General features: G+C 41.9%; 1 protein-coding gene across 2 annotated transcripts; it reads right to left on the reverse strand.

The window, feature by feature from the left end:
• Positions 1-708: 708 nt before the first annotated feature.
• Positions 709-27,537, reverse strand: LOC145399972 (U6 snRNA-associated Sm-like protein LSm6). 2 transcript variants are annotated; one of them, XM_080272467.1, is made up of 3 exons: positions 27,452-27,537; positions 10,840-10,949; positions 709-1,237 (listed from the first exon to the last, which is right to left on the reverse strand). In XM_080272467.1, the coding sequence occupies exons 2-3, from the start codon at positions 10,928-10,930 to the stop codon at positions 1,089-1,091; spliced, it is 240 nt and encodes a 79-aa protein (XP_080128593.1). In that variant the 5' UTR covers positions 10,931-10,949; positions 27,452-27,537; the 3' UTR covers positions 709-1,088. The 2 variants fall into 2 exon arrangements, with proteins under 2 accessions (XP_080128593.1, XP_080128594.1); XM_080272468.1 differs by having other exon boundaries at positions 27,446-27,496.
• Between the last annotated feature and the right edge of the window lie 268 nt (positions 27,538-27,805).

A 27,805-nucleotide genomic window follows, 5' to 3' on the forward strand; every position in this document is an offset into this window, starting at 1 on the left:
GAGTGTGGTGGGGGATGGAGGAGAGATGGGGGGGAAGAGAGGGGATGTAGGGAAGAAGGTTGGACCAGGAAAGCCTCGTTTCAAACCTAGGGAGAGGTGGGGTGTCGGACTAGCGAGACAAATGACATTCAAATTGTTTGGATTGTGGGAGTGTTTCCCAATTTCTTGTGTTCAGTATAGTGAACTGTTGGTTGTCGATGTACCGGATAATGGGGTATGGGTGTACTCTCTCCAGGTGTCTTTAATATCCTCACAATCCACCATTACCTTTCCTTCATCATTCTTCACACACTGCTCACCTATGATATCCCCGTTTTTCCCTCTCCATCTGATTTACCACCCTAAATACCATACGGTTCGTTTCGGCACTATTTAGGATATCCAGTAAAAATCTTTGAGACTCAGATTTTGCTCTGTATATCTCATTTCTGGCCCCACACATGGCTGTCAAGTTTTCCTCTCTTACCACCCTTTTTCCATTCCCAGGAAGTCTTCTTTTCTCCTTAACTGATGCTTCTACACCCTCATCCCACCATCAAGCTCCCTTATGTCTTTAGAGGGGCCCCTTGCCCATCCACACACTGAATCAGTAACTCTTAAGAGATTGTTCTTATGAGTTCTGTACTCCTTTGGGGATTGAAACATCTGGCTATTGACAGAGCAAAACTGTATTTTTTTTTTTTTTTTCCACATAACAGATGACTGAATATAAATGGGACATACAATACAAAAGATACAAAGAAACACAAACCATCATCAGAAAACACAGAATCGTAAGATAGCTGGTGTTCTAACATATTTGAATATTATGATACAACATGGTATAAGAAGACTGTGCAACATGATCAGTCACCTTCTGTTAAAAAAAAAAAAAAAAAAAAAAGTCAATTGTACAATACATGATACCTATCATGCACTTCATATTTAATAGAAGGCTATGGCTACTTTACCACAAAGTTTTTATATGGGAGATCTTATTTGGATAGGTCTGTATTATCCAGTATTCTTAGTGCTGTATCATAAGATTAAAGCTGTCTTAAATGTATAAAATCAGTAAAGACAGAGAATTACATATGCTTGCAGATAATTCATCCTCTTCTCTTCTGAGTAGAAATGTACAATACATTGTTTCCTCTGATAAATGCATCACCATACTTGTTCTTCAGTTGACCATTCAAGTACTCTTCACTCTGCTCCAGTGCAATATTCATGTACCCATCAAGACATGCTAACACACCTGTAGAAACATATGTAACTAAGTTAAGAACTTCCAGAATAATATCCAATCAATTAACCCTCTCTCTCTCTCTCTCTCTCTCTCTCTCTCTCACACACACACACACACACACACACACACACACACACACACCTCTCTCTCTCTCTCTCACACACACACACACACACACACACACACACACACACACACACACACATATATAAAGCTAGCATGATGGTGGGCGTTGGAGCTGGGGCAGGAAAGTATAGTATACCCTGTGAAAGTAGGTGTTGTAGGATTTGTGGTTTAATAATAATAATAATAATAATCATCTGGCCTTTTGTTTCTCAAAAGCACCAGTTCTTCCTCTGGGAATTCACTAGCCTCGACACACGTATATTATTTTTACAATTACAAGAATTGTGACATTTCTTGTATAATTTATAATACAAGCAACATTATATATACATGAAAGTGGCAATAATTCGTTTTCGTTTTTAAAGGCTCCAACATGCTTGCATGTGTCGGCCTTGGTCACCTAAAGGCGGCTCTCCATGCTGCACGATCCATTACAGCCTCCTTGTTCAGTCCCTTAACCCTGAGGTCACACTTAATGACCTCGTCCCATGTCTTTCTTGGTCTACCCCTCATAACCCCACCCCCAACATTAACACTTCTCACCTTCCTCACCCAATTATCATCCCCCATCCTCTTCACATGTCCAAACCATCTCAATCTACCTCTCCTCATCACAACACCAATACACTCCAGTCCCATCCTATCTCTCAACTCTTCCATCGTAAACCCAGCCCCTCCTGGCTTTGGACGCAGGGACGCACTGCACATCCACCTAATCATTGTCATTTCTGTACGTCTGAGCCAGCGAATATCTTCCTCCTTCACTGCCCAGGTCTCACTACCATACAGCATTACACTCCTAACACATGCTGCATACAAAGACCCCTTAGCGCATAGGGAGAGTCCTCTCAATGTCAGGAGAGGCAAGAGCTCCCTGAACTTCTTCCAAACACTTCTCACCCTAGCCACAGAGCTAGCTCCAGCCCCACCTCCAGCACACAACATGTCTCCCCAATAGCAAAACTCTTCCACACACTCAAGAGATTCACCAGCAAGTTCAATCCTTTCACGTCTGACGATCTCCACCTGCTCACCCCGACACGCCGTACATATAAAATCAGCATTATCTCGCAGTCTACCTCTGATACCACTACATCTCTTATGCACCCATTTATCACACACACCGCACAAGATGGAATTACTTCCCACGCCCTTGTGGCAAACTGCACATGGCCACTTTCCCTCGTTTTTGACAGTACCGCCACCACCCCTAGATATCATCACTTTTGTTTTATCTGCATTTACCCTTAAACCCTTTTGCCCCATACCATCTCTCCACTTCCTAAACCTTTCCTCCGCCTCCCTTCCACTCTCTGCAATCAACACCAAATCATCAGCATACAACATCTCCCACGGGAGTCCGTTTCTAAAGTCACGTGAAAGGGCTTCAAGTACCATGATAAACAACATGGGACTCAAAACTGACCCCTGATGCACACCAACATTCACGGAAAACTCATCACTCAAATCTCCATTCACTCTTACCTGGGTGTGAGCACCCACATACATAGCCATAACCACCCTAACCAGGCACTCCTCCAAGCCAAGCTTTCTCATTGCCCACTTCACCACCTCTCTTGGGACTCTGTCAAAGGCCTTTTCCAAATCAACAAAAACAAAATAAAGATCCCTTCTCCTACCAATATATTTTTCCTGAAGCTGACAAACAATGAATATGGCATCTTTGGTCCCCCTACCTGGCATAAACGCAAACTGCATCTCATCAATTTTCACTCTTTCTCTAATCATACCTTCTAAAACTCTCTCCATTACCTTCATTATCTGATCTAGAAGCTTTATACCTCTATAATTTCCTCTTTCCAGGGCATCACCCTTCCCTTTATACACATTTACAATTACACTCTTCAGCCAATCATCTGGGACAACACACTCATAAATAATGCTATTTATCAGGTCAGTGACTAAACTCACCCCTATATCACCTGAGGCCTTCAACATTTCAGCAGTCAACCCAGACACACCTGCTGCCTTCCCCACCCTCATCCTGTCTATTGCCTCACTCACAGTAGCAGTATCAATCAAAGGCCAAGGGCCAGACACTGGATCTGCTGGCTCCAAACCTTCCCTGTCCCAGTCAAACTCTTCATTCAACAACCGGTTATAATGCTCTCTCCATGCATCTTTAATATCCTCATTATTCACCACTACCCTTCCTTCATCATTCTTCACACACTGCTCACCTATAATATCCCGATTATCCCTCTTCACTTGACCTGCCACCCTAAATATCATATTTTTCCTTTCCCCATGATTTAGGTTATCAAGTAAAAGTCTCTGTGACTCAGACTTTGCCCTGTATACCTCTCTTCTAGCCCTACACTTGGCAGCCAAATATTCCTCTTTGCTACGACCCTTCTTCCATTCCCAGATAAGCCTTCTTTTCTCCTTAACTGCAGCTTCTACACCCTCATCCCACCACCAAGTTACTTTATGTCTTGGTGGTCCTCTTGTCCAACCACATGTTTCATCAGTAACTCTCAAGAAATTGTTCTTGAGGGCTCTGTACTGTTCATTAATGCCTCTGTCTACAGCTCCCTGTTCAGCCACCACTCTCCTCAACTCGCTATAAAAGGCATCCCTTACTACTTGGTTTTTCAGCTTCCATATTTTCCTCCTAGGTACATAAGTCCTCTTTTTCATCACCTGTTCTTTAACCCCTTAACCGCGGGGCGTCACTTTCGTGATGCTCGGGCGTAATGGATCATACCGCGGGGCGTCACTTTTGTGATTCTGTGTTATTTTGAATTATCCCGGGCTTTCAAGTGGTGGCTTGTATCATCTATCAGTACTGCCAATGTCCAACACTAGTCAGCACTCCAAATCTCATCTGTACTCCCATCCATTGTTGACATTTTAGCGATTTTCCCCCCTTCCTGACTCCCCTCCCTACCTCCCCTCCATTACCCTGTCCTCTCACCTCCCAAGCCGCGCTGCGCTAAGCAAATCTCCCCCGGATTTTTCCACAGATTTCATCCATTGAAATAAGCCCTATGCCCTATACTTCATACAAAATAATATATACCAAAAAAAAATAAGGTAAGTGATAGTGGTATACACCAGGAATTGGCTAATTATCACATGACAACACCTCACATGCATTCATTCGCTACATTACCACGGTAATTTCCCCTTTGAATTATGCCTTGTAATCGATGTCTGTAATAAAAATATATATCAGAAAGGATGGGAGAAGCCTAAGTGACATTTACATTTACCTGGAACTACCTATTTCTTTATGTATTGCCGAGATTTCCTACCAATAATTTATTAGCATGTAAGTTAGCAGCTGTCATCCTCATTGTCATTGTCAACCCTTGCCTTCTCAGATAAGCCGCGGCATTTAGTTCCTTGTCCTTCGCTGTGGTCAAAACAAGTCGCACTCGCGCCCCGCCATTTCTGCTGCTTCTGCGCCCTTTGCAAAGGGCCCCGTGACCTCTACACCCAGAAAAAGTCATAAGGGAAGCAGGAAAGGACTAAGTGACTCTGCAGTGGAACGTGAACTAGCGGAATTGTCAATGGTGATGATGGATAGCGATTTTGACCCTTCGGGGGAATCGTGTGATGAGCCGGGTGAGGAAATCGTGCCAGAAAGTACTAGTACGAGTGCTTCAGTGTCGAAAGTTATCCCTAGCTCCAAGGGAAAGGAGCCGTTAGTGCAGCAAGGGAAGGAATTTGGGAAGGGAGTGAAAAGGCGGCGTGTTAGCCCCAGAACAATGGCCCCGCATGACCCAGCCCGCCATGAGTCCTGAGTTGATTCACCTCCCCATTCCCCAAGCCCCACTTCACTCATTTCTTCCTCTTCTTCTGCTGAATTATCTCCGGAGTCTTTGTCGTCGGAGTCACCACCAGCATCAACAGTGAAGGCAGGCCGTAGAGGAAGAGGTAAATCCCTGACCCGTAAAAGTAGAGTTGCTACTAGAGTAAGGGCTGCTAGTGCTGTACGGCAACTCAGGGTCAGTGCGAGTGACCTTGAATGGGGTAAATCTCCCTCACAGCCACCCACCACCCTCACCCATCCTACACCGCCACGACAGGGAATCCTGGACGCCTTCGCGTGGATGGAAGGGTCCAATTTTGTGCCAGAACATTTAGTTTTTGATGAGAGTTCCTCAGGAGTACAGCCTGCCTTCACTCTTGATGATGATGCTGAGAGTGTGGACTTCCTTTTGGCCTTCCTGGATGACAAAGTCATGCAGCACATATGTGATGAGACCAACAGGTATGAATCACAATGTGCTGCAAGTGGTACAGGTGCAGCCAAGATGCAACAGTGGTCCATGCTGGGAGTTCAGGAGCTGTATGTGTTCTTCGCCCTCATGCTTCTCATGCCACACTCAAAGAAGCATGAGTTGGAAGAATACTGGTCCATGGACCCCTTACTACCCTCACCCACCTTCAATAAGTACATGGCCAGAGATCGCTTCCAGAACATCATGGGAAACCTGCACTTTGCCGACAACGATGTACCTTCCCAAACCGACCCACTCTGGAAGATCCGGGAGATTCTGAGCAGAATGAAGGATAAGTTTATGTCATTCTTCCACCCCTTTCAGAAGGTTGTCATTGATGAATCCTTGGTTTTGTTCAGAGGACGTCTTCGGTTTGTACAGTACATTCCAAGCAAACGCCATCGCATTGGAATCAAGTTCTTTGTACTGTGCGACTGTAAGACGGGGTACATCCTTGACTTCGTCATTTATTCAGCCAGCACTGTCGATCTGGATAAAACACACCCCCTTGGCTTCTCAGGCTGTGTAGTGAAAGTGCTCCTTGAAAAGTATTTTGGTGGGAATCATGTGCTGTATACAGACAACTATTATACAGCACCAAAACTTGCCAAATACCTTTCAGAGCACGGCATTGGCTCCTGCGGCACTGTCAAAAGTAATCATGCCCACTTCCCTAAATTCCCAGAGGCAGGAACCTCGCAGCGAGGAGACGTGCACCTACGCAAGTCTGAGAAGATGCTGGCAATACGGTGGCATGACAAGAGGGTCATGCACATGCTCACCACCGTACATAAGGGGGAAATGACAGACAGTGGGAAGGTTGACCATAGGACAGGCGAACCTGTGATGAAACCTGATGCTGTGTTAGACTACAATATCAACATGCAGCTGCTGGACAAGTCCGACATGATGATTGGTGAGATCGACTGCCACAGGAAGAATACTAGGTGGTACAGGAAAGTTTTTCTGCATCTCATAGACATGACGATGCTGAACGCCTTCATCCTGTACAAGATGAAGGTCAAGCCACCCAAGTCCTTCTCCCTGAGGTTGTTCGCCAGGACTTGTGTTCAGCAGCTGCTGGAAAGATATGGTAGGGTGACAGCAGCAACTCCAAGGCGACATCCAGTAACACTTCCCGACCGACTTGAGCAGAGGGCGTATATGGATCGGCACAGACTGGTGCTAATGCCTGCCACAGGCAAGAGGAAGGCTGCGATCCGCAGTTGCCAGGTGTGTGCACATACCACCCGACGCACATCTGAGCACAAACGCACCTCTTAGCAGTGCGCTGAGTGCCAGGTTCCCCTCTGTGTTACCTGCTTCTTTGATTACCACAGCCAGAAGCAGTTCTAAAAGTGCAAGTGGGAAAGGAGAGTAATGTGTAAATAATGTGTAAATAGCAAGTGAAAGCAATGGATGTTCAGTACATATGATTGAACAGTGTATTATAGTTTTATCTTCCTGAAAGTGACAATGAATAACATAGTGTAAGTAAAATAGAAGGGTAAATATTGAAAATACAATAGAAAATGTAAATAGTAATGTAAGTAATTAGTAATATAAGAATATGAGTACAAATTCTTTATGTTATAACAGTGATAGTGAATCCGTGGCTCTCTTCGTATTTTACTGAATGAAAAATTGAATGACTTCAGTGACAATTTTTGGCAAATATTTTTTGAGAGTCTGTCGGAGCCCGAATAACCCCGCGGGACACGCAAAACATTGGTAAACATGCCCACGGTGTAAGGGTTAAGCACCATATCACAAATCAATAGTTTGTGCTGCTGCACACACTCCTCACTTCCTATAACTTTAACATCCCTCACTAACCTCCTATCGGCCCTCCTAACCAGAAAATAATCTATCTGACTGCTATTTCCCCCAGACTCATACGTAATTAACCTACTGTCTCTTTTCCTAAAATATGTCTTGCACACAATCATGTCCGTTGCCTCCCCAAACTCGAGTATCCTTTCCCCTTCTGCATTCCTTAGACCATACGCACATCCCCCATGCACTCCTTCATAACCTTGTGCTGCTTCACCTACATGACCATTTAAGTCCCCTCCCAAAATCACTATCTCGTCATCCCGCATACCACCCACTACACGTATTAAATCATCCCCAAATCTATCTTTCTCTGTTTCATCCAACCCTGCCTGTGGAGCATATGCCGATATAATAATTAAACCCTATAATCATCAGTCATAGTATCTGTCTCCAGGTCATAGCATTTTGGGAAAAAAAAAAAAAAAAAAACTTTCAGCTGTCTCTTAAAGGATTCAACAATAGATAGTTGTCTTATAGACAATGGCAATCTGGTATATAATATAGGGGCTCTATACGCAAAAGAACGATCAGAGAAAGATGACTGGTGAATGGCTCCTAGCTCGTCAAGACGCAAGGAATCAACTTCACTGCGTAACATCACACCCTGGCGTGCCGATGGGAGTTTTAACAATTCAGCAAGACACTTTGGTTCACCAAACTTAAGAACCTTGAAGACAGTTTAAATAATAATAAGACACAGTTTAAATTCACTTCTAGCCTTCATTGGTAACTAATGCAACTCAATCAGAAACGGGGTAGTTGAGGTTCTCGGGGGGAGACCAAAGATAAGCTGTGCTGCCCTGTTCAACGCAGACTGAACTTTTGTTAGTATATTATTTGGAAGACAAGCCCACAGTGAACTACAATAATCAACACGAGACAAGACCACTGCATGGACCAATGTTAAGAGGCACTGTCTATTCAGGAATTTTCTCACAGAGTACAGATTTCTGTTATGCAAGTACACCTTCTTACAACCTGATTAATATGTTCTTTGTAATTTAACTTAGAATTAAAATAAACACCCAGATTTCGAACAGAACTGACTGGATGAAGCTGTGACACGCCGATGTTCAAAGCCAAGGCATTGTCAGTGTCATCATCCCTTCTGTTTCCTCTGAGGATGATGATCTCAGTTTTACTATCATTCAGCTTAAGTTTCCTCTTAACCATCCAAATCTTAATATCAGACATTAGAGATTCAAGCTTTGTCTTAGTATCGTTGATATCTGACATCTTAACACAGAGCTGGGTATCATCAGCATAAAAATGACAGGACACATCATGAGCATCAAGTAGAGACGATAAACTACTTGTGTAAATAGTAAATAGAACTGGACCCAAAACTGATCCTCGAGGGACTCCAAATAGAAGGGGAGCAGAATCTGAGCTAGCATAATCAACAACCACTCTCCGAGATCTGTCCGACAGATACGACTTAAGGAGCAAAAGGGCACTATCACGAACGCCATAAAAATACAGATCATCCAACAATAATTTATGATCTACTGTATCAAAAGCTGCAGACAGATCCAACAGAACTAGGAGAGAGGACATCCCACTACAAGTGTTTGCCACCAAGTCACTCTGAATCCTTGTTAGTGCAGTTCCAGTTGAATGTTATTTTCTGTATGCTGACTGAACAACAGGAACAACTCTGTTGTGTTCCAGTAATGGTACGAGTTGATCGAGTATGGCCCGCTCAATAATCTTGTATAAAAAAGACAGGTTAGAGACGGGACGATAATTTGTCATGCTCTCAACATCAAGGCCAGGTTTCTTAATTAGAGGCCTAAGCAAAGCACATTTCTCAGACTGCACAAAATTACTTTCTAAGAAGCATCTATTTATTATGTTGCAGATAAATTCTGCAGCGTGCTCATACACATCAGGCAGTAGTGACATGTTAAACGGATCGAGTGAGCAAAATGTTTTATTAAGTTCTCTGATGTAACATTTGACTTTGTTTACATCCAGCGGATGAAATGTTGAAAGCAAATGATCCCCGGTGCACCGTGGCTGGAAGTCAATTGAGTACGCTTCACTAGGAGAACTGTCTAAATCACTTCTTATGCAAGATATCTTACTTGTAAAAAATGAAGCAAAATCAGAAGCCAATTGGGCATCAGATACAGAAGTTGGTTTAACAATTACATTCCTCCGACCAACCAAATTGTTCACAACTGCAGACAGTTTTTTTTTTATCACCACCACATGAATCAACTTTATTTTGATAATACCTAGCCTTTTGGGCTTTTACAGAGTGAACAACTGCTCTTCTCGCAGAAACATAACGCAAACGAGTTACTTCGGTCCGCTGCAAGCACCACTCACACTCTGCCCTTCTATGTTGTCTAAGCAAAGAATTAATGGATGGACCATACCGCAGAGAATTATCACGTATAGTGATTGTTTTTACTACCTCAGGACAATAATGGTCAAAAATTGACATAAGCTCGTTGTTGTAAATATCAACCAATTCATCAGAAAGAAGGATTTGAAGAATCAATGTAGTTTAGATGCTGGTCAATTTCAAGACACATCAGCTGGCGGTCAACATTCCTGTAATTTCTGAACCTGATGACCTTTTTATATGAAGGGGATTTCGGGACATCAAAACTAAGAGTGATCAGAGCATGATCAGAGATGAGGAGGTCAAATGAGTCAACCACCACATCTGATACACACCTGCAACCAACAGGGGACAATATCAAGTCAAGGACATGTCCTGAGACATGAGTTGGATTACTCACATGATTGAAAAAATTGTTCTGGGTGATCAACTCAAGGAATTCTGAAGAAAATGGTTTTGACTCTGGACTGTCAACCCAATAACTGAAATCACCACAAACAAAAAGTCCTCCAGGTTTAAGAGAAAACCCTTCAAGAAACTGCCCAAACTCCTCCATAAAACCTCGATCTGTGCCCGGATGACCTGGTCGATAGACAATTGCAATTCTAATAGTATTCTGATGGAAATTTATTAATACTTCAAAAAATTCAAATGAAGATGGGGTCAGGTCTGAGCCAATAAGAGAAACGTTTGGGTACATGCATTAATGTCAGGAGGTTTACAAAAATATATAAATAAATAAATATATATATATACAGTATATATATATATATATATATATATATATATATATATATATATATATATATGTATGGGACAAAAAATTTTAGGATGAACTGAGACTGTGGTGGGTTGTGGGGAAGGACTATGACAGTATGTCATGAAAATGGGTGCTCTAAAATTGTTTTCAGTATAATTAAGGTTTATTCAAGGTTTTCTCAATCTATATAAGCTTGCACTGCTCTCTTATGCCCTATGTCTTGTGATGTGGGGAACACATTAATAACATGGGAACTACTGTTACAACTATTGTCCAGGAACAGTACCTCTGTAATCAACTCCAGAATTCAACTTGACTACAACTGGGCGGCCAATAATCTGCTGAAGAAATTCATTTGGAGTCTGACGACGGCTCATTTTTAATACTATGATAAATCTGAAAACAGAGAAAGACAGGTTAAAAAACAGAGCTTTGTATTGTGTTCTTTACAAAGGCTCCAAAGTGCTTGCATGCACTGGCCTTGGTCACCTAATGGCAGTTCTCCACGCTGCTTGATCTCTGGCAGCCTCCCCAATCAGTCCCCCATCCGTGAGGCCATACTCGATGACCTAGTCCCAGGTCTTTCCCTGTCAGACTCTCACAATCCAAACCCCAACATTAACACTTCTTGCCTTCTGCACCCAAATGTCATCCTCCATCCTCTCCACAAGCCCAAGCCATCTCAATCTACCCCTCCTTATCACAACACCAATACACTGCATTCCCATCCTTCCGCTCAACTGTTCATTCTTACCTCTCACCCTCCACATCCAGTTGTCATCCTCCATCCTCTCCAGATACCCAAACCATCTCAATCTGCCCCTCCTCATCACAAGACCAATACACTCTAGTCCCATCCTTCCCCTTAATTCTTCAATTGTAAACCTAGTCCCTGCAGGCCTTGCACTCAAGATAATGAAGTGAAAATTTCTTGGCTGTTAAACTGGTAAATCTCATCCTCACAACTTCCAAAACTTAACTTCAGGTAGATGATGGCTGTGTTACACTTGTCTGCACACTAAAGTGCCCAGTACAAAATGATTCTCTTATCCTTTCAATAAATCCTCTCCCTCTTCTTCTCTCTTACTTAACTGGTATTGGTATGTACTGTTTCACTTTTACCATACCATACAGCAGTATAAAACAGAAATGAGGATGAGAACTTCATATCAAAAAGCTGCTGACTATGAGCAAGAGCAAAAGGACAAGTTTAGGCAGTACTCAGAAAAAGTGTAACAGAAGTGAACGTGTTGCAGTATGAACAGAATCCTACTCTGGTAAAGCAAAGGCTTAGTAAATGATGTCTTGAGTTTTGGAGATTATCAGATAAGAGGATAGTAACTATTGTACAGAAACCGAATGTGGGGGGAAAAAAAAAAAAAAAAAAAAAAAAAAAACTAAGATGATGTGACAACGTAGCTACGAAGATAGCTATCTACGTGGTGAAGCTCTGGAGAAACTAGAATGCTAAAAATGCTTGAGACATAACAAAACAGGAACTACAACTATGAAACTTGAAGCAAGTCATGGGATGGCCAAAGGGTTTAAGGTCTGAGAAAGCTGCAAATACAACTGTGGAACTTGAAGTGATGTCATGGGATGGCCAAATGGTTAAAAGTACGAGAAAAACTAAGGAATACGTGTAACAGGTGATCAATATTTGTTCAGATAATGGGCATGTTTGAAGGCAGCAGGAAATATACAGCATACCTGAGCAAAATATGTTATATGGGTGTGATGCCTGGGTCGGAACTGCATTAACTACGAGCAGGGAGGTGGTGTTTAAAATGTGACTTAACTCTTATTTAAAGCTGGGACTCCTTTAACTCTGAGGCCCATTTCACTAGGTACTTTGATAGTTCAGCTTTTTTACTTTCCTGTTCCTGCCTTTGGAACTCTCCAAACCCATATATTGGTGGAAATGGGGACAGGATGATGATGAATAAGTCCTAATCTTCCCAATACATACTTCATACCTCATGGACATAATGGACTAACAATGGTGACAGTACCTAATATAAAGTGTAATAGGCATTTGTAATTGGTGACCTTGATTAAATGATCAATATATAAATGAATACTGTACAGGTATTTATCATCTATGAGATAATTTCATGTTTGGCTTATAAAAAGAATGAATTCTGTTTTTTATTTATTTATTTTTTACATAGCTACTGCAACTTTAACATCTTATCCCTTTAATGAAACCACCATATCTGGAAACCCCTATGTTGTTGTTCTTGCTGTTGCTCAACCTTGGTCCATCTGATTGAGCAGACCCATCAAACACAGGTAACCAACTGCCCCTATGGGGTTGTCCCATAGGTTCCCTACATGGCTGATGTTGTGTTTGCATCTTAGCTTCATTATGTGTGTTATACTGTGTGGGCCTATTTTACAAGCTGGGCAGTTCTAAGTTGATATCCTAGCTGAGAAAGGCTGGGTGATGTCCTGCGCTATGCCTCCAGATGATAATCTCTATTAAAAGATACGGTAAAAGTCCTCTCAGTCTGCATATTTGGGACCAAGCAGGTGTTGAAAGAGCAGAAACTGCTCGATGACCAGGGAAACCTGCCAAAAAGTTTCTAGCAATCATGGTTGGTCACCCTAGTGCAATCACAGTGTCTAGCCCTAAGCACTAAATAATTAATAAGCAACTTATATTTAATGTATTTAATGATACAATACACATGAACTTACTTTAACCTAAATGTATTTACATATGTACACCATAAAATAGCACAACAAAGTTTCCAAACTTTCGAAAGGTCCCGCTCACAAAGCCAGACACTCACGAGTCATGATGGCCGACGGCGCATGCACTGTTGGCAAACAGTAATCTTAAAAGCACTAAGCTCAACCTTAAAATGCACTAAGTTATGGGTGAGCTGTTCAAATTTTCATGCTAAATTGGACTTCAAAACATACTAGATATAGAAGAAAATCTAATATTTATTGGCACCAAGTTATTACGAAGTGCAAAATTATTATGCAAAGCGCTAGATCTAGCGCCAACAGCACCAAATTGGCTACTATGGGCACATGGGTGCCAGTGGCGAGCCAGCGACCCTGTTGCAGGTGCCGATCAGCTCAGCATATGTAATGGAAGAGAAGAGAACTTTCGTAATGGGACTGCAGTACAGTAAAACCCCGACATAACGGACTTCAATAGACCGGAATTCATTTTTATCGGAATCAAGGAGCTACCGGACTAAATTCCTATATATTGGAAAAAGTCCAATAAACCCAGAACCAGTCCAGGCTGCTTGACCACTTCAGTTATGTTCACCACTATGAGGTAAATAAAAGACATGTTTATCAGTGTACTGTACAGTATTATTATATATATTATACAATTTGATTAATGTAGTGAAGTTATAACACAGTACAGTACTGAAATGGTAGTCAAAACAGTTTAAAAACTGTTCGTGCGATTCGGACTAATGTCTGATATGTCAGAAAAAGTCTGAGTTAGCAGGGGGGAATTCCGGATATCGCTTTTCTCGGAATTTTGCATTTTTCAGAATGGCTGGGGCATCAATTAGTCCATTATAGTGAGGTCTTACTGTATTTATGAAAACTGCTGAAAGACCGGAAATACCGTAAGACCAGATGCCGAATGAGAGGACTTTTACTGTACCTCCAATGGGTGGATGTATGGAGAGGGGTTTGTAGTATGGTGTTATGACTATGTTGTTGTATTACCCTGTGCATTTTCGTTGACCAACCCCAACCCCAGTCTGTCTGACTGTGCATAACATCAATTGCATGCAGGCAACCACCCCTGCAAGGTTGTCCTCTGCAGAGAACTGATGTTTCCTTGCAGCTGACAGCACCTTACTACAGCAAGGCACAGGGAATAGTGTGGAGGTTTGGCTCCTGGATGGATGTCAGATTTGAGTCTCCCTTCGCAGTTAACTGGAACACCATTAGAGGTGCCATGTCACCCTGGAATTTAGTTATATGGTTACCATCCAGCACTGTACTGTATATGGTGTCCTGGGTTACATGAAACCAATAGGCTTGTCACTCAGTGCAGAGCCACCTGAAGTGGAAAGACGAGAAATAAAAGGTGACCGCAAGGAAAGGGAGAAGTAGGATGAGAGGGAGGCAGACACGGAGACAGTGAAAAAGGGGAAGAAAGAATTAGGCAGCACTACATCCAGTCACTGGATGATGATCCTCACCACCTACCTACCACCTGCCCTGTGTGTGTGAAGTTATTACATAGGCTTCATTGCTAATGCTGGAATGTTTGGAGGTAAGATATAGTCGTAAAAAGTTTCATAATGTTTGTGTGATGATTGTTTCATGTGTTTGTGTACAGTATGTTGTCTGTGTTTTTCATGTAATGACAGGGGTGCTGTGTGCTGGCACAGGCTGCTGCACAGAACTATGTGCCCCTTATATCAAGGTAGTCTCTGATAGGGAGAGGAAACCCCCATGCAGACATTGAAAGCTGTCTTCTAATGTTCTTTTTAATAACTAAAATTGCAGTATTACCGTGTACAATCGGCCTAGGAAGTGACAGCAGAGTAACCAGAGATTCTGGTCAGTGATAATGCACATATTCTTCCTTATTTCTTTATGAGGTGAAACCTATTGTGTAAAATAATACAGAAAATAACAAATAAACGCTAAAGCACCGGTATACAGTACTGTACTGTATTTCAAAATTCTGGGAAGCAGTTCGTTAGTTACAATAATATGAAGTCCTAAACAGAACTAATTGAAATTTCAGAACTGTTGCTCAGGGACAGTCAAGGACAATTTGTGGAGTTCATATCTAAGTATGGCAGCACTCAATAATTTTTCAGTAGCTTAAGACTAAGAAGAAAAGTGCATCAATAAACAATTAAAATCAGTCATTATTATTTATATAATAACCTCCATTACAATACTGAGGAATAATTAAAGTCATGTATTTCTGTTTCTGTTGTCTCCATGAACGACAGAAAGTGGGACAACGGCACAAGTTAGTGGGCCATTTTAAATGGTTGTATCAACATGCACAAAAAGAGAACTTTTACTCAGAGGCATGCAGTTATCACACTGCATTTGTCTGGTTTTCCATTAAGAAAATTCTCTGGAAGTTTAAATATAAGCCAGAGGACTATCAGCGAATGAAATATACTGTAGGGAAAGAACCTCGAAAATTTGCCAAGAGTCGGAGCTCCTTGGAGAACGACAAACTTGTGTCACAGCCTAGTATCCTCAGTGTCTAAACAAATGGCAAGATTAATAAAATGCAGATGTTCTTAAACAAATCACCGAGTTCAAAACTTCCAAATCAGCATTTGCAGTTAAGGAGGACATAGAGGTTTATTTTAAAAGAAGGATACTAGAAGATTAAAAGACAGAGCAAAAAAGTATGTGTTTTTGCACTGCAAGAGTATAAACTCATGCTTTGGTCCTCTTCACTGCCTAGTGTAAGAGAAAATGGAAAAATCTGTCATATCTCCCTATAACTTAAAATAATGTTGCTTCAGTTAGGAATAAAAGCTCAAATTATAATTATTATAAGCAAGGGGAAGACAAGGAATAAAAGGCAGAATGGTCTTGCTTCTACTGCAGGTAGGGCATAATTATGTACTAACTTCATTGTTGTGGCACCCTTACTGTTGTTGTATCATCACCATAGCATTTGAAAATAAGGTAGTGTATTGCAGTCACAAGAGTTTTCCTTTACTAGAAACTAGAGCATCTATACACTTCTAATATATCACTACCTCATGTTATTCGTTTTACATAGTTCTTCGCGTGACATATATTTTATTTGACATGACGTGATAAAGGTATCAAAGTTTTACCATATATTCACTAAGTTTTCACTGAACGTATGCCAGTGCAGAATGACTGAGGCAATCTGAAACTCTGCCATCACTTCTGTGGGTGACTGTGCAACCTAGGCCTGGTAGCAGCCATTCTGTTACATGGCAGCAATGGAAATATTTCAGATATCTTTAATGGGTTTATCACACCTGAAAACCATTTGCTATGTAGCCAGCAATAACATCCTTCAAGCACTTTCCTGTCAATAGTTGCAGCAATTTTCCAACAACACTCAAGTTTTAGTGTTTGAAAGACCAACTGACAAAGAGAGTGTAAGTGAGTGAGGTGGAAGGGGGAAGAGGGAGGAGGAGGCTGAGGATGAAATGGAGGGATGGGGTGGAGAGGTATATGAGAGAGGGGGGTGTGAGTTGGGAGCAGGGCAGTGAAATAGCGGGGGACAGGGCGACATGAAGGCGATTTGTTTGTGGCCACCCAGAACAGGATTGAGGCATCTGGCAATAGATAGATAGAAGACCAACTGGACTTGGGCAGATTACGAGAACTGCTCAATGACAGCAAAATGCAATCACCTGGATCTGACATATATGATCCTTATTGAAAAAAAAAACTTGGTTCATCCAGATTGTATTGGACTTAAAGCTTCTATACTGTATCCAGAGAAGTCTCTGATAGCTCTAGGAAGAAAGCTGAAATACCTAGGTCCAATGTTATTAAACCTTTCAGGATGCATTGTCTCAATCCTCTGAACAAGACAGCTTAGCAAGTTTGAACAGACTCTAGCTACCAAACTGGAAAACTTTGGCTCTCTATGTCTTTCCCTTCTCATTTAGATGCCTTTGATACTGTGTCCTCTGCAATCTTCCATATGGGAATTATGATACAGCACTCCAGTCACTTTTGTAAAAAGTATTCCTACAGGTTCTTTAGTCCCTTCCAGCAATTCTGGGAGTCTCTGATCAGTTTTCTGGTGAACATCATTTGTACTTGCTCCAGCTCCTGTATCACACTTGTTCAGTGACCATAACTGACACTAATACTGTATTCCATTCTGGAGACTACCAGAGATTTCCAAAGAAGTACCTGTACTGTAGCAGACATTTGGGATGCCTAGTCTGAACGGTTAAAAAAAAAAACTCTTTCAAAAACTTGACAGGCTAATCTGATAGTACATTATGCCTTGACATATGCAGGGAAAAGTTCTCTTAAGTTTGCAAATGCTGAAAATCACAAATGCTCCTCATAGACTTGAACATACTCTTCACAGAATACAATTTACTTAGCAAATTACAGTACCTGTACTGATACAGTAACTACAAAGGCCAAATTCAAGCTCCTATGGAGCAAACCATGGATGATTATTTGTGCAAGTTGAAGGGAACCTCAAAGTCTGGATATCTTGGTCAATTATTTAACATATGATAATAAAAATACAAAGGAAACTACAGCTAGGTTTTAGACCTATGTCAATATTATGGCTGAAAAATAACAAGGCTTTCTCTGATAGGGTCCAAGTAAAGTCCATTAGATTTGGTTTGTGTAACACCCATAAATGACCCTTTGACCAGTACCGGGGTTAGTTCCAAAAAGTACCAATCTTAGGACTTTTAATGGCTCTGTCAGAGTGCTAAGGTCCAAATATTTTGAAAATCATACCAAAATTTTGTCAAAATCTGGTTATGAGTTTTAATATTCAGATTCCAGGTGGGGGCGCTCACCATCCACTAACTTGATGTGGTGCTGCTTTGGGTGTCTGCCCTTTCCTCTCTTCCTTCCTTCCTCTTCTTTCTTTCCTTCATTCTTTCCCCTTCCTTCTGCCTATGGGTGACTTTACACTCCCTCTTCTATCTTTCTTTCCTTCATTCTTTCCTCTTCCTTCTGCCTATGGGTGACTCTATACTGAGTCACAAGCCATATGGTTTCCTGTACACCAGGAAACCATTAATTTACTATGCTGGGTGGTAACCATATAACCAAATTATGGCACCTGGTGGTTTAGTGAGTAATTAAAGAGCTCCAGTTGGATTAAGCTGGTGCAGGTTTACATCCAAGGGATGGTTGGGGTTTATTGCTCACATAATTCCACTCAGGGATGAGTAAGGCTGTTCACTCTCATCATAAACGTCAGGACCAACTTACCTAGCCCCAAACTCCTATGCTCCTCATGGGACAACATAGGATTGGATGATGGATGGATGGATAGATTCCATATAATTTTGTAACTGTTAATTTATCAATTTTCACAATTTCCCTGATCTTAAATGAACTCTGCACTTTGTGTGTGAGATGACAATGACTGAACTGGCATCAACACTGCTGGAATTGGCATGGCCATACCCCCCAAAAACAGTCACTGGTGATGAAGACAAACAGTGTATAAAATTTAGTAGCTAAACATGTTTCACTGGTTCTGCCTGATTCTCTTAATTTTATTTAAATTTTATCATGGATTGCTTTGAACTTTTTACTTGCACTTTTCGTACACCAGTACTTTACCCAAATACATTGCCCTCGCACAGTGAACAAATTCAGAGTAAACGATTCGCCTAGTGAGCGAGCAGGGGGTAATCAGGTCCACAAAACCATACCGAATGAGTTGAACCCCGCGTGAACGAAATCGGGGAAAAGAGTAGGTCATAACCGCCGTGTCCCATACTGAACGACCCCCCCACCCATAATACTGTAGATGCTGCACAAGAGGTCAAATCTGAGCAACCTGTTGAGCAGAATCCAATGGAGGACAAAGATTTGCCTATGTCCAAGATCAGTAAAATTCTAGCAGCAGTGGATGTTCTGACCTCTTGTCAAGGCAAATGAAACCATATACCTTAGGACACAGGAAGTACTCAGTGGAATAGAAACCACATTTCATTATTACATTGAAAGACACAGTATGAAAGTCAACATAAGAGAACACTCATCACACGCTACTACCGAACTCAAGAACAACAGGAGTCAATGGCCCCCACATCGTCTGCTACACTTCCTGGGGAAGACGATGATGATGTGATGTCAATGGTGTCATCTTTAGACTCTGAAGGTTTTATGGGAGAGGTGTATGAGGTAGAGGCACGTGGGGAAGTGGTTCAGTCAAGTGATGACGGCAAGACTGGTGACAGAAAGGAGGGAAGTGGAAGGTGATGTGGCGGGGACACCCTAAGTGTATCTCCTTGCCTTGGAACCACCTGTATCCAAGCCAGTGAGGACTGTCATGTGTTCTATATTTTATATATCTGTGCTGCATGCATCTGAAATGTGCCCTTTCGTACATCTCTATGGCTCAAAAAGTGGACTTTGAGGAAGTGGTGCTGCCCATATGCTATTTTTCCCATAAGATATGCTGTTCACAGTGAACGAATTCGCAGTGAACAAGCTCATCTGCCGCCCATAAACTCGTTCACTGTGCAAGGGCACTGTATTTCCAAACAATGAAAACAAATTATACCAATACTAGATGCAATTAATGGGAAATGAAAGACTGATGGAGTTCAGCCAGGAATGGTATCTTAGGCCTAACTAATCTAAGGGAGGTCAATACTGCTGGCACAACAAAAGAATGAAATATTCCTGGATGCAACTCACAAAGTTTAAAAGAAATAACAACAACTGACAGAAGAAACCCAACAAAAATTTGCTGATAAAATATGAGTTACACAGTGATTCAAGCAGTTTTCTTACAAACCCACATTCTTAGGTAAAATAATTTTAGTATTAAATACATGACAAGCTAGTAACATTTAATTTTCATATAAAAAATCTGAGAGAACAACCAAAATAAACCTACTCTGTGATAGTTAAGCAAGCTGCCTGGATGCCTGCAAGTGTATTTAGCAACTACTGATCCCTCAGACTGGAAACTTCAGTGCAATATACTTATGTGTACACAATGTAAAAACCATATACTACTGGAAACCTAGCTAGAGGGAAGCTGAAACATAACTGGGAGGAATTTGCCCCCCTTAGACCCATTCCACAATGATTATAACTTCACAGCATGCTGACTAAAATGTGCATTGGGAAAAAAAATTGCGCCAATAAACAGCATTGTGCATTAAGAGCATTCGGTAATAATAGCACATTCTGTAGTTATCACATGACCAAGGGATGGCAAAGGTTGGTGTTGATTACAGTGCAAAACTATATATTATATATATATATATATCAGCAGCAGCAGCCGTTGAGGTCCACTGCAGGACCGGCCTATCCCTACCAAAGCAGGTACAATACAGCCAATGTATCTCTACCCAGTGGCTTAGGCTGTCTGGTAGAGAATGTATGTAGGGTGAGAGGTGCTTGTGAGTGTAATTGTAGTGTTGTAGTGGCTTTGGATGTGTGTTTAGTCTGCGAACCAACTGTAATCAGCCCGCCTTAAGCCGATTGGGTGCAAGCATACTACTGTAGTATGCGACACTGGTTCAACCACAGCACCCCTTGTGTCCGCCAAAGTAGCAAGTGGCTAGGTGAACGCTTCCTAAAGTTTTTACAACTCTGGCAGGAGGCGAACTCACGCTCACCAGCTTGCAAAACACACACTCTACCACTATACCACAGAGGCTCCATATATATATATGTATATATATATACACAGTAAAACCTCGATATAACAGACTTCAATAGACCGGAATTTGCTTATATCAGACTTGAGGAGCTATCTATCTATCTATCTATAGCCCGACGCCCTAATCCCTCAAAGGGTGGCCACAGACAAAAGGCCTCCAAGTCGCTCTGTCACCCACCATTTGACTACCCTCCCCCCAACTCACCCCCCCCTCCCTCATATACCTCTCAACTCCATCCCTCCACCTCATCCTCGGTCTACCCCTCCCTCTCCTTCCCTCCACCTCACTTCCATACACCCTTTTAGTCAGTCTTTCATTCTCCATTCTCTTCACATGTCCAAACCACCTCAGTGTATTTCTCCTAATCTTCTCAACCACATCCACATCCACCCCACAACGTTCCTTCACTTCTTCATTTGTCAACCTGTCTCTCCACGTCACTCCACATGCTCCTCTCAAGTAACTCATTTCCACTGCTCTCACTCTTGACTTGTTCCCCTCTTGCAAGGTCCACACCTCGCTTCCATACATCAGGGTAGGGATCACAATACTATCATGCAGTGACTTCTTAACTTCCATACTCACCTCCCTATTTCTCATCACTGCTTTCAGTGTACCAACAACCTTCCTTCCCTGTTGTACCCTTTCACACACTTCATCCCCCAAAGTTCCATCTTTACTCATCACACTACCCAAGTACTTGAATGCACTCACATTCTCCATATCCTCACCATCCAACCTCACTGCACACTCTGTGACTTCATTCCTCTCAAACACCATAACTTTACTTTTGTTTACATTAACTTTCAGATTTCTCCTCCTACACACTGTCCCAAATTCATTCACCAAACCTTGCAACTCCCATTCATCTTCACTCAACAATACTGTATCATCAGCAAACAGCAACACCGGAATCTTCCAAATCTCACCCTCATTCATTAGAGCCACCTCCACATCCACTGCCCTACCTTGCACCTCCTTTACAACCCCATCCATGTACAGTATACCTGTATATTAAGCAGCCACGGAGACATCACACAACCTTGTTTCAGTCCCACATTGAGATCAAAGAACTCACTCAGCTCACCATCCACTCGCACCGTAGCCCTAGCTCCCTCATACATACTCTCACAGCACTCAACAATTTCCCCTCCACTCCTTATATTCTTAATACCTTCCACATACCTTGCCTGTCTATTCTGTCATAAGCTTTCTCCAAGTCCATGAAGGCAGCATACACTTTCCTTCCCTTCTCTAGATACTTCTCCACTAAACATCTTAGAACAAATATCTGATCTACACACCCTTTTCCCTTCCTAAATCCCCCTTGTTCTTCTCCAACTAGCTCCTCTGTCATATGCCTAACCCTATCAATGAGTATTCTACCATATATTTTACCAGTCACACTAAGAAGGCAAATACCCCTATGGTTACCACATACTTCTCTCTCCCCTTTTCCTTTGTATAAAGGAACAATTATACCTGATTTCCAGTCCTCTGGAACCCTTCCCTCTTCCCAAGCCAATCTGCACAACTTCCATATCCACTCCACAACAATCTCGCCATATCCACCCCACAACAATCTCACCCCTATACCTGAGCATTTCACCACACACTCCATCAATTCATAGGGCCTTTCCCAACTTAATCTTCTTCATCGCTTCCACTACTTCCACCCTACTGATCTCTTCCTCCCTCCTCTCATCTCTTCTTCTCCCAACCATTCCCCAACCACTTATACTCGCACTGCTTTCACTCTCTACATTCAACAAATCCTCAAAGAGCTTCTTCCATCTCCTCAATTTCTCTCTCTTCTCCACCAACAATCCATTATTTCTATCTTTCACTCCCCTACTATTTCCCCTTTCACACTGCCTTACTTTCTTTACCTCCTTCCAAAACAATTTCTTACTCTCCCTCCATTTCACACTCAGATTCCTCCCAAACTCTTCATCCACTTTCTTCTTACTCTCCTTCACCAGTCTCTTCACCTCCCTTCTCCTGCTCGCATATACCTCTCTCTTCTCTCTTTCATCTTCTCCTCTACCTCTACTCGCTAACCATTCACTATATGCCTTCTTCTTTTGTTCCACAGCTCGTTTCACCTCATCATTCCACTATGCTGTCCCTTGCACACCCTTGCATCTCCTCCTCACTCCACAAACCGCCTCACACGCTGCGCCTATCTCTTCCGTGAATATCTTACATATGTCTTCCACCCCTTCCATCTGCTCTAGCTCATACCTTCCCAATCTTTCTTCTGCTATGCTCTTATACTCTGTCATTTTCTCACTATCTTGCAATTTCTCCACTCTTCTCACAGGAGCTGCTTCCTCCTGTCTTCCCCTTCGTCTCCTCAACCACTTTCTTTGCAGCTCTACCTTGGACTAAATTCCTATACTGTATATCTGAAAAAGTTCGATAAAGCCAGAAGCAGTCCAGACTGCCTGACCACTTCAGCTATGTTCACCACAATAAGGTACATAAATGACATGTTTAACAGTGTACAGTACAGTATTATTATACATATTATACCATTTGATTAATGGAGTGAAGTTATAACACACTACAGTACTGCAGTGGTAGTCAAAACAGTTTAAAAACCGTTTGTGCGATCCAGACTAATGTCTGGTATATCGGAAAAAGTCCAGGTTACCAGGGGGAAGTCCGGATGTCACTTTTATCAGAATTTCACATTTTTTGGTATGGCTTGGGCCCCAATTAGTCCGTTATAGTGAGGTTTTACTGTATATATATATATATATATACCCATCAGACAGGAGACATCCACATAGAAGTCACAAATTAGTAAGTTAAAGCTTGACAAATAAAGCATCTCATATTCCATAACATCTAAGCTATACACAGTAAGAAGCAAAATAATGAAACTCCTCTGTATCAACTTTTTAATAATCATGCATGTTTTTAAAAGCCAACTGTATATCTATGATAACCTACCAAAAATAAATACTGTCAACAACTCATTCCAGCATGAAATTTGAAAATACTGAGAGACTGTCCTCATATTTTAATAATTAACTGCACGGTATTTCACACATCAATGAGAGGCCAAAATAGCTCAATGGTATCACTCTTGCTTCATGACCATAAGGTTGGCAGTTCAAACCCACACCAGCAGTGTATTTCTGGTGAGATGTAGCAGTCTTTCCAAGGATCTCTCCTTGCCCTGCAGAGCTATGTGGTCCACTGGTCCTAGCTTGGGGGATTCACCCATCACATATAAGCAAAAAATAAAACAAAAAATATATTTTCTGGTCGATTTTAATGTGATTTTAATGAATTTGAGTTTCATTTTTGTCGGAAATCACTTGTATTGGAGATTAGGTCTACAGTACCAAAGGCAAAATATACCTATTTTTGGGTTGTTTAGGAGGTGGCCAGGTTGCTTGAGGCAATGTTTACCAATGATCTCATCAACTGGCCGCATTGTTTACCAACCATTGCTCCAACTGGGCGTGTCAGTGTATCATGTTAAAACAATGGGAAACTTAATGATTTAACCAAATCTAACCTAACCAAACCTAACCTCACTTGTGTTTGACAGCCAGTTTTCTAATGTAAAAAAATGCGCAGCAGGAACATTAAATATAGCCAGCTACTGGCGGAAGTTGGCAGAGATCCACGGTAAACAAATATAGGATTTTCACGTTAAATACATATTTCCGAAAACAAATTTATAGTGGAATACTGTAGATACAAAATACCATGGTCTACAACATGGATATGCAGATTTCCTGGATCAAGTGATGTGAACTATCAAAAACTGATCAGCAAGGCTTCATATACAATATTAATTTGTGCTTAAGCTGCAAATTTACTATGGAACTGACTGTGAAACTGTCTTATCGAAGCCTGGTGACAAAACGACAAATATACTATACCATGAAACTGGCTGTGAAGCTGCCTTATTATTACAGGCTGGTGAGATAACTACTACAAAAGGCTTTCAAAATGCAAAATAAATATTTACTCAAATATCAAGCTTTCTCACACAGTAAGACTAAACTGATATTTGTTCTTCATTTTTTATGGATTTAATGAATCTCAATGGTCATGTAGTCAGCATCGCTGACTGCAATGCTGCCAGCCCATTAGCACCAGGGTTCGAATCTTGGTGCAGGTAGCTAGTGTCACTCAACGCAGGTGTCCATCCACCCCTTATGGGTTGATATTATTTAGGGAAGGTAACTGTATGAGGGAGGTGAGAAGACAGGAAGAAATCAGGATAGAAGCTGTGGAAGCAATGAAAAAAGTTAAATTGGGGAAAGCCCAAGGAATTGATGGAGTGTGTGGTGAAATGATGACGCATAGGGGTGCGATAGTAGTAGAGATGTGGAAGATGTGCAGATTGGCCTGGGAGGAAGGTACAGTCCCGGAGGATTGGAAGTCAGGTATAATTATTCCCTTGTACAAAGGAAAAGGGGAAAAAGAAGTGTGTGGTAATCATAGGGGCATTTGTCTTCTTAGTGTAATAGGAAAAGTGTATGGTAGGATACTTATTGCCAGAGTTAGGGAAATAACAGAGGAATTAGTTGGAGAAGAACAGGAAGGCTTTAGGAAGGGAAGAGGTTGTGTGGATCAGATATTCATTCTTAGATCTTTAGTGGAAGAGTTTCTAGAGAAGGGAAAGAAGTTGTATGCGGCCTTCATGGATTTGGAGAAAGCATATGACAGGGTAGATAGACAAGGATTGTGGAAAGTATTAAGAATACCGTATATGGAGAAGATGGGAAGTTGTTGGATGCTGTGAAGAGTATGTATGATGGTGCTAAGGCTGCAGTGCGTGTGGATGGTGAACTAAGTGAATTTTTCTCTTTGAAGCTTGGGTTGAAACAGGAATGTGTCATGTCTCCATGGTTGTTCAATCTGTACATGGATGGGGTAAGAAAAGAGGTACAAGGTAGGGCAGTGGATGTTGAAGTGGCCCTAGTGTGAGAGGGTGGTGTTTGGAAACTCCCTATACTGTTGTTTGCAGATGATACTGTGTTGTTAAGTGAAGACGAAGGAGAGCTGCAAGGCTTGGTGGATGAGTTTGGGAGTGTGTGTAAGAAATGGAATCTAAAGGTGAATGTAGAGAGGAGTAAAGTGATGGTCTTTGAGAGAGGTGAAGTCAGTGAATGTACAGTGAGGAAATGGAAAATGAGAGTACGTTTAAGTACTTAGGGAATGTTATGAGTAAGGATGGAAGTTTGGAGGGTGAAGTGCTTGAAAGGGTACAACAAGGAAGAAAGGTTGCTGGTTCCTTGAAAGCAGTGGTAAGAAACAGGGAAGTGAGCATGGAAGTGAAAAAGTTACACGACAGTATTGTGATACCAACTCTAACGTATGGAAGTGAAGCTTGGACGTTGTTGGAAGGACACATGTCGAGTAAGAGCAGTGGAAATGAGTTATTTAAGAGGAGCCTATGGAGTCACATGGAGAGACAGGCTGACAAATGAGGATATAAAGAAGCATTGTGGTGTGGATGTGGATGTGATAGGAAGTGTTAAGGCCAGTTCACATGAGCAAAATCGCGGTCGTTTTTTGCCAGAATTTGCTTCCCGGTAGAAATTCCAGCAACTTTTTTCGCCAGTGTGGAGAGACCGACATGTCGGTCTTTTTTTGCCGGAATCGGGAGAAAGAAGCCAGGCCGATTTAAATGGAAGCACTGAACAAGGCAAAGCTCTGGGAACGAAGACGAATACGACATCTTATGTTTACACCACCACTACTACTAGTCTCACTTTAACGTTCATTCCAGTTTGGATGTATCTGATATGAACATGAGTATAAAATTATGAGTATTTAAGTATGAGTTAAAGGTAAAGGCATCTTGTACATGATTTATACTTAAGAAAATTTATGCATACGGCCCCTGAAGCCACCGGAAAGCTGAGTGACAGTAAAGGCCTGTTCACACGAGCTAAATCGCGGCTGTGAGGGCTTATCTTGGGGTAGGAAAAGTGCAAGAGCTGCACACCTAGTACGGGTACAGGGGTCCATCTTTCTTTGTAAACACTGTTGCCGCATTCCTGCCTCTGCAGTCCCCATCCGTGTGAACACCTTTCCAGGAGTAATACCAAAATCGGCATCTTTTTCCCGCAAATCAGAGAAAAAAAACGGCCATGATTTAGCTAGTGTGAACCAGCTTTTAGGAGGAACACACTGAGGTGGTTTGGCCATGTGGAGAGGATGGAGAGTGAGAGACTGATGAGAAGAGTGTATGTGAGTGAGGTGGAGGGGGGGAGACGGAGGGGGAGGCTGAGGATGAGATGGAGGGATGGAGTGCAGAGGTATATGAGAGAGGGGGTGTGAGTTGGGAGCAGGGCAGTGAAATGGCAGGGGACAGGGCAACGTGGAGGCAATTTGTTTGTGGCCACCCCGTACGGGATTAAGGCATCTGGCAATAGATAGACAGATAGATAGAACTGTATGATGATGCAGCTTTGTACCGGTATCCCAGGACACTGGGTGAAAAACCAGTCACAGACTCAATGGCCTAAGTTACGGAGATGAGCTAAGCTCCTAACAGTCTCCCCTCACCTTTACCTGGGCCTGGATGGTGCAACTTGTGCAAGGAAACTCAGCCCTCAGCGACGACAAAGGTAGGCAATGAAGAGAGGCAACTCTTCTCCTTCTTCTGTATCCAAGTGTATGACCGACAATAAACAGTAGCCCACCTTTTTATGCATTCTTTATCTGCAGGGCTCAGTGTCTATCATCCAGAATAAAGAAATAAAATGTTAAAAACTAGAGGAAATATTTACCTCATTTTTTTTTTTTTTAATTCAGTAAGTTAATTAGTTTGGCTGAATCGACAGCAGGATTCAGTTTGGAGTATAATTTTCGTTAAAATATTATCAACAGATAATCTTAGTGCTATTCTCCAGTCTTCACTACTAC

The sequence above is a fragment of the Coenobita brevimanus genome, chromosome 51 (assembly GCF_032717465.1).
Source record: "Coenobita brevimanus isolate Jiangsu-jjx chromosome 51, ASM3271746v2, whole genome shotgun sequence".
NCBI classification, from domain to species: domain Eukaryota; kingdom Metazoa; phylum Arthropoda; class Malacostraca; order Decapoda; family Coenobitidae; genus Coenobita; species Coenobita brevimanus.